An 8,373-nucleotide genomic window follows, 5' to 3' on the forward strand; every position below is an offset into this window, starting at 1 on the left:
ACCACAAAATCCCAACGGCAATCTTTCAACAACCATTCTCCATACACTGCATGTAACTGACGCATCATCTACAAAAATTCAAAATAAAACACATTAGTAAACATAGAGAAAATGAAAGTTTACTAAACATTGACGCATACGACATACCAGTAAGTCGTCTAGGGTATTCTCTAGATTTTTTTTTAACAAACAAAGATAACGAATTACAAGTAAGTCGTCCGTTTGACCAGAAGACTTACTCGTAAGTCTTCTACAGTCAGGCTACTTACGGGTAAGTCTTATACGCGAATAGATCTGGAAAAAAAATTCAATTTCATACCTTAAACTAGTGAGATGACTTCCTTAGCACACATAGTATTCTCCAACCACTCAGAACCTCAAACGAAAGTAATCCACCAAGAATAGTATGCTTAAATGGCTATATCAACCATAAAAAAATTTGAATCAAAAGCTTGAGTTTTTTGGATGAATATGGAGGCAAAGTGAAAAAGATGTTGTTTTTAGTTCATAACAAGTGAGAAAGGGATAGTGTAAATCGATTCGAGGTGCATTAAGAGCTTCAAATTGGTTGTTCATGGTGGTTGGTGTATTGATTGTAATGACAATCTTGTAAATACTTGAAGATGATGAGGTTGAGAGAGTAAAAATGCAATTTTCAAAAAAAAAAAAAAAAAAGCTAATGACTTTTTCGTGAATAATATGAACTTGTGGGGTGAATAGGACAAAAGAAAAATCTAAGAAAAGCATGAGTTAGTTTTAGGTTTGACTTTGAGTTTTGAATCAATTTTGCAAAAAGCCCAAAAAGAATATTGAATTGCTAGAAGCCCAAAAAAGAATATTGAATTGCTAGAACCATTGTAGATGAAGTTAGAGATATTTTTTTGATCAAAAAAAAAAAAAAGAAGTTAGAGATATTTTTACTCAAGTAAGGATCAACTTGTAAGATAATCAATCATATAGTGGGGTTTTTTTAATTAGTTTCTGAAATTCCTTTAGTTCATCGTCCCTGTATCGACAATAGAAGTCGCTAAACAGAAAAATGTAATAGTGTTGAAAACTGAAGTACTACATATCGATATAATGAACCTTCTTTAAATCTTAAAACTAGTTTATTTGTTATTAATACAAATTTTATTTGGAGTCTTATCAATACGAAACTTATTTGGAGCTAAACTTGCAAGTGTCACGGTACATCAGCTAAACTTTGCAAGGAGAAAGTGGAGGACCGCAAAGACAGTCGTTCCCAGCAAACGCACTGGCCGGAAACTTTGTTGTCGGAAGCTTTCCGCAAAGGTGGTTCTGACTCACGTTCAATGTCTGCAGTCCAGCAACCGTGGCCGGCACCATCCCGAACACCAAGTTTCTCGACAGATGTAACGTTTTCAGCGTCTTCGCAAACGTTAGCTTTCCCATATCAAACCGGAGCTTGTTCCCCGGCGCGCGGAACTCCACCAGATACTCCGTCTGGTTCAGAAACCTGGCCGGACTCCCCGAGATCTCGTTTTGAGACAGATCAATGAAATCATAGAAGTAATATTCCGCTGGCTTCCAATCGTCTAAGCTCATCGTGATCCCGCATTTTGCAAGCTTCAACGAGAAGATGATTGGCGACGACGTCACCCACTTGGGAATAGTTTTGAGGTGAAACTTATTGTAGGATAGATCCAGAGACTCAATTCCCTTAACGTACAAAGCAGGGAAAGGATCGGTAAGAAGATTGTGTGAGAGATCAAGATTGAAGATTTTGGTGAGATTCGCGAAGCTCTTGGGCACGACTCCAGAGAACTGGTTGCGTGAGAGATCCAACGTGTCAAGCGCCTTGAACCTCGATAGATAGTCTGGAATCTTCCCAGAGAGTTTGTTACGGCCTACTTCGAGAAACCTGAGAATTGGCGCAAGCGATGCGATAGACGGGGGAAGGCTCCCGGAGAATCCGTTGCGAGAGAGAACGAGAGATCGGAGCTCCGGCATGGATTTGAAAATATCGGGGATGGTTCCGGAGAGACGGTTACCGCCAAGATTGAGAAAAGACATGAGCTTGAGATTAGCGATCCCTGAAGGTATTGTCCCGGTTAAGAGATTACCCCCAAGATTGAGCTGAGATAGCTTGGTCAAATTGGAAATGGAAGTTGGGATCGGACCGGTGAACCGGTTTCCTTCCAGGCTAAACGCTTCAATCTGGCTTAGCGAACCGATATTAACCGGGAGTGGACCGGAGAGACGGTTGTTCTCGATATAAACGAATTTTAGCTGTGGTAACCGGAAGAGGAATTGTGGAAAAGGTCCGGTGATGTTTTTGAGATTCATCAAGTAAATACCATCGAGGTGTTGGAGTTTCGCTAACGACGAGGAGATTGTGCCGGAGAGGAAGCTTCCGGCGACCTCGGATTGTCCACTGACCGTGAGTGCGGTGACTCGGTCACCGGTAAGGCAAGTGATACCGTTCCAGGAGCAGCAAGCAGTACCTTTCTTCCATGAGCTGAGAATGCCCGAAGGGTCTCGGGTTATACCCGATTTGAAAGCTAGAAGACCTGCCTCGTCATCTGGATGACACGTGGCGGCTTTGATGGGGTTTAGACACCGGATGATGATAACGGCTGCGAAGATGAATACTGAGAAAGAATAAGAAGAGTTCATGATGGTGTTGTGTTGTGGGGTTGAAAGAAACGAATGGATGGTATTAATAGAGAGTAGAAGAGTGTCTGTGTCGGCTCGAGATGTTCAAAGTCAAAGTTGACAATTTTGACCGATCCATTTGCATGTGAGTGTGAGACATACAATTAAAGGTTTCCGTCCCTAAACGTGGTCGAATTTATCAGTCCCAACAGGCTTGAAAAAAACTATTTCATCGGATTTTAAGGGTCTGAATGGCGACCGCGGAATTGATAATATTAGCGGAACGGAATTTAAGTGCGGTACGATTTAACTGCGGTTCGTGCGGTTTGCGGAACAAGTGCGGTTTTGATAAAATTAGCGGTGCAGAATTATGTTGATTGGTGAACATGTATAGTTTGCGGAATTGAACAATTTAAAAAAATAACGTTAAACAAAAATATCAATGAAATCAATAAAATTTAAATTTAAATGTTCTATTTACTGTTATTGATGTAATTTTTTTTCTTATTTAGAAAATTTTAATACCAAAATTTATCTGAATTAAAAATTTAAATTACATATATATTAAATAAGAAAATAAGTAAAATACAAAAAAAAAACATTATCGACTATTTTGATTTTCCTACAACATATTTGCAATACTTTCTATTATTTGTGCCATTTGTTCTCCGTGTGCCGTATAAATTTCTTCTGTATCAGCAATATAAGGTTTCAGATCTCTGTTATCCAGTCTCGTATCTGGCATTGTATTTTCGAAGTCTTCATCCGAGTAGTTTTATATTTTGATAAAGTTATGTAATCTCATTGTAAGCTATTACCATTGCCAGAACATCGGTATCATGAAAAAAATTTCGATGCTCTATTCCATATATATGTGAATAATATATTCAAATCACATATTGACATGATGTTCAAAGATGCATTATCATGTGAAAATATTTTAAAATTTTGAACTTCTTATTTTTAAATTACAATTGGGAGAACTTGAGTTTTGTTATTAAAACGGATTGGATCACCGGTTTTTACAAATTTTACTTTTTTTACTATTTTGATTTAAATACAATTTTAGCATAGCCGTAACCGGATAGAGGAATGAGTTATAGTTCGCCTAGTTTAATCGGCTGGTTCGTTCCAGTTTTCAAAAACACTAGTATTATAGAAAATTTAAAGTTTGTTTGGATTATACGACGTATGAAATATAAATATATTTGTTAATAAAATATCTTTTCAAAAATTGTTATACTTTTAAATGAAAATATTTAATTTATAACAAAAAACTAAATTTAAAATAAAAATAAAATATATTACTTGTGTAAGGTATTAAAAATAATAACCAAGTGGTTTTGGCCTAGTGGTAAAGGGCTCACTGCTGTGAGTACCACCCTGGGTTTGATTCCTTTTGGCTATCCGGAGTGCCTTAAGTGGTAAGAAAACGTGGATCTTGCGGATCTCATAGTGATTAGTGCTTGTGTCTAGAATGCATTTGAGTCAATACCAATATTAAATATGTTATAATGTAAATATTATTCAAATACAAAAATAATAAAATTAGATAACCAAATACGACACATAAGATTTGATACAGTTTAATAAACCAATTTCACTTATAATTCTGTATCTATCTGATTTGTATTTAATTTATATACATAAATTTAATCATACAGAAGCATGATAAATATTTTATACGAAAAGATCGTTGAAAACCGCACAGCTTTAACAAAAACGCTGGTCACTATCTGCTGTACAATTTTAAGTGCGTTTTTTACTGTTTCATGTGTAAACTAAACAACTTGCGGTTTTGCTTTTCTTTCTTTACAATACCGCACCGAGTTTATAAAAATGTATGAATGGTGGGTTAATAGCGGTTTTGTTAAAAACCGCACTGAATACCGCCCCGCCATGGTTTCCATTCGTCGCCTAAGGCTTCGAATGGTGACCTTCGTCCCGTTCCGCCCCGCAGTTAAAAGTAACAAAAATTTCTACATATATTATATATTTATATATTTTTATAACTGTTAAAACCGCACCGCAGTTGAACCGCTTGTCCCGCACCGCTCAAACCGCAGTCACCATTCGGAGCCTAAGTCTCTTCATTATCCTAAACGCTTTTTTCTGCTAAAAAAGAAAAACATATTTTATTTTCTAATTTATTTGTTATGTTTTACGGAGTCAAAAAGTTCATTCAGAACCTACGAACATCATCTTTACTCTTAGAGCATGATTATTGGAGGGTTCTTAAGGTGGAGTTCTTATCGGAATATAAGAACCCGTCTCTTAATTTTTAACTAAAAAAGTTAAGAACCGCCTCTTAAAACTCTTATTTAAGAGACGGTTCTTAGCTTTTTTAGTTAAAAATTAAGAAAATGGTTCTTATATTCCGCTAAAAACCTCATTTTAAAAACTCCGTAATAATCATGATCTTAGCACTTAACATAGCTCCATCAGAATCATCCTGCTGATATACGAAGAATAATATATTAGAGACTAATATTAGAGATAGAATATATCTTTGCCTTCTACTTAGTCCTACAAGCGGTGGTGTGGCAGTCATAGTTGACGAGCTTCCTTGCACCAAAGCTCTATTGCCAAACAAGCAACTGCGCAAGTGGGGATTCCGTAACTTTTATGCCACACTACGATTTTGCAATTGCAACGCAAATGGAAGAAGTGCTTTATTTTTTTAAAAATTATTATATTATTATGTTAGCAATGGACTTACATCTAGGCTGGGCATTTCAGTTTATTTATGGATTCAGTTTGGATTTCGCTCGGTTTGATTTATTTTGGTCTAAGAAACTATAATCAAAGTCAATCCAAATTAGTTTGGTTTAGCTTTGGTTTGGGTTCAGATGAGTCTATTTCGTTTGGTTTGGTTTGGTTTGGTTTGATTCGATTCGGGTTTTTCCCCACCCCTACTTACCTCCATGTTTTCAGCTCATTACTCCACTACATATTTAATACTAGAGGGGTGTTGGTTAAGAACGTTATTTGGTGTTTTTATTGTGTTATGTAGTAGTAATAATGATATGTTAATATATTTTGTCTTTGTTTTTTCAATAATGTGTTTTGTATGTATAGTAGTGAAGTGAGTCTCCAATATAAAAATATATTGAATTTCAATAACTTTGGATTTATGCATTTGTTGATTCTAAGATTAACGGTTTCAGCGTCAAAATTGTCTTTTATTTTTTTTCATATTTTTGAACATTATAACTTTCAAGATGTTTTTGTCTTTTTCCCATATTTTGAAATTGAGGCTTCAACATCTATGTATTTTGTTTACCTTTCTGGTATGTGGTGTTTCTCATCATCACCGAAAAAGACTCACCTCATGCTCTTGTTCTTTATCGCCTTCTTCACCTTGAGATTTCTGGTATTTGTTGAAAATCGGGTTTAGGAGTTCCCAGTTGTGCGGTTGTTTCTAGCATCGTTTTAGGCTGCTCCATTCAATATTGGATGCTCATCTTCTTCCTTAGATTTTAGCTGATGTTGTGAACTGCATCTCTTTGGGTTGGGTCAGAGTTTAGTCGTCTTTAAAGTTGTTTTCCTCGTCGTTGGCTTACCATTGATACTCCCTTCTCGTCTTGGTTTTCAAGATATGGTTTTTGGTGATCTGACTTCTATAGCTCGAGGACGGCTCCACGATTTGATGATTTCGTTTTGTCTACCCTTCTATTTATGTTTCCTCATCTCGTTGCAGCTTTCATCGCTTCTTGCGTCTCTGTGACTCTCTCTTTCGCCATGTTTGCCACTCCAGGTTTGGATAATGTTCTCCTCCGAGTATGCTCTCTAGATTTGGAAGATTGTTTATGGTCTCAAGTCTGGGCTCATGTTTCTCCGGGGTTGGCTTCCGTTTTCCCTCACTCATGTTGTTCTCTTCTTCCTTTGCTTCCCTTTGTATAAGTGTGCGGTATTAGTCTCTTGGAGCTTTGGTCCCTTCTATCCCGAGCTTTGTGGTTCTTCACCGGCATAGGCGTCTTGTTTGTGCTTGTTTAGTTTGTGAGGTGCTTCTTACCTCTTAGCTGGTGGTTGTGCTTATCGTTCGTTATGTATGTCTCTTCCTGCTTCGTGGTGATTTTGGCCTTCTGTTGATTATTCTTCCTCTAACCCGCTTTCTTGATTCTTTGCATTGGTCATTGATCACGCCCATTTGTGTTTGAGGGATTGTTTTATCTCAAGATTATCTTTCTACATTTTACTGACTTTTGATTGTTCTGGCCAAGACACTCTATGATAAAGTGGGGTAAGTTAGTTTTCGTTCTTGATCGCCTTTGAGTTCTGGACCTTTATTGTTAGTGTTACTTTGACATTTTTTTCTCTGTGATTATGGAGGTTTTATGTTTAGATTATGTGTTCTGCTTTAGTTTGATTAATATTAAGATAAATATATAGTTGTAAATGAAATAATAGAAAATAGTAAAAAATAATAAAATAGCAAAAATTTATGTTATTTTTAGCTGTGAATAAATTAAATATTTAAAATACATTTATATTTTTTTACTTATTTCTTTATTCGTTTTGCAATTTTTTGAACAATAAAATAGATTAAAATAGATTATCAAACTTCAAATGATGATGGTTAGTGTGAGAATGATTAGATAGTATATAATTAGAAAATAGTGAACCAAATTGCAATAATCTAAAAGAAGAAGGATCTAAAATGTAAAAAGACAAAAAAGTGGACACATGTCAACAAACCCCTCTTCCACATGTCATAAGAAGAGAGAAAAGTCTACTTTATATATATAGATAGATAGATCTTAAAATTGGAGATTTAGATTAATGTTTCACTTGTGTATTCTCATAACCGGTCTCAAATACCAACAATTATGTTCTTTTGGCCACAAAACTACTAATCTCTTATGTGTGTACTCCAAAATATTTTGTTTTGTTTGATATTCATAGATCTGTATAAATTTAATAAGCTAAACTAGATTTTGATCATCGTTTAAAAAACACAAATTATTTTAAAATTTATTTAAATTTGTTTTTAATCGACCATTAAACATTTTATCACATGCAAACTATTTATTTTAAAGTATAGATCAACATGCGTAACTTGTTTGAAATATAAAGGCGGAGTCAGTGAAGCATGACCAGCAAAAATGAATGAGAAGAGATGCAACTTTCATAATATACGGTGTTAATTAATCAAATTAAATGGTCAGAATCTAACATTTATATCAAATAATAGTTTCTATATTTCTGAAAAGATTTCGTGTTCTTCAGGAAATAATAACCGAAGAATCACCCAAAAATCGGGATAGAGAATGATGAGAAAATTATTAAATGCAAAGAATATACAATTCGTAAGGTGAAATAAAAAGTATTTAATTTAAAAATATTACTACAAGTACAAATGATTCATATTGTATATATAAAATAATCAGTGGTTTTATTGTATATGTTTCATGGTGTAAGCTGTAGCTTAGAAATATATGCTATATTGTTGTATTGTGATCGATGGTTAGCGATATTTAAAATTTATGTTTATAATATAAAAATAAGGGTAAAAGATTCATAATTGGACATAAAATAAGAATTATAAAAGGGCAAATAACATCACCAATAATTATTTAGAGTCCAATATGTACCATTATGATTAGTTTAGTTTAACGCTCGATGATAAACGTAGAGTGATTCAAATATGATTGTCTTATTAGGTCCATTTATATTTTTTGATCAGGATACCATTAATGAATTATCTAGTTTATGCGTAAAATGAAGAATAGTTTTAGGAAATTTAAGTTTTTCATT

General features: G+C 34.7%; 1 protein-coding gene across 1 annotated transcript; it reads right to left on the bottom strand.

Annotated features, from left to right (window-relative positions):
* Window positions 1-1,024: 1,024 nt before the first annotated feature.
* LOC106406259 (receptor-like protein 38) lies at window positions 1,025-3,190 on the bottom strand. The gene has a single exon (XM_048761252.1). It carries the CDS (start codon window positions 2,635-2,637, stop codon window positions 1,198-1,200), a length of 1,440 nt encoding a protein of 479 aa, XP_048617209.1. The 5' UTR covers window positions 2,638-3,190; the 3' UTR covers window positions 1,025-1,197.
* Window positions 3,191-8,373: the final 5,183 nt, after the last annotated feature.

This window comes from Brassica napus, chromosome C6, assembly GCF_020379485.1.
Source record: "Brassica napus cultivar Da-Ae chromosome C6, Da-Ae, whole genome shotgun sequence".
Classification (NCBI taxonomy): Eukaryota; Viridiplantae; Streptophyta; class Magnoliopsida; order Brassicales; family Brassicaceae; genus Brassica; species Brassica napus.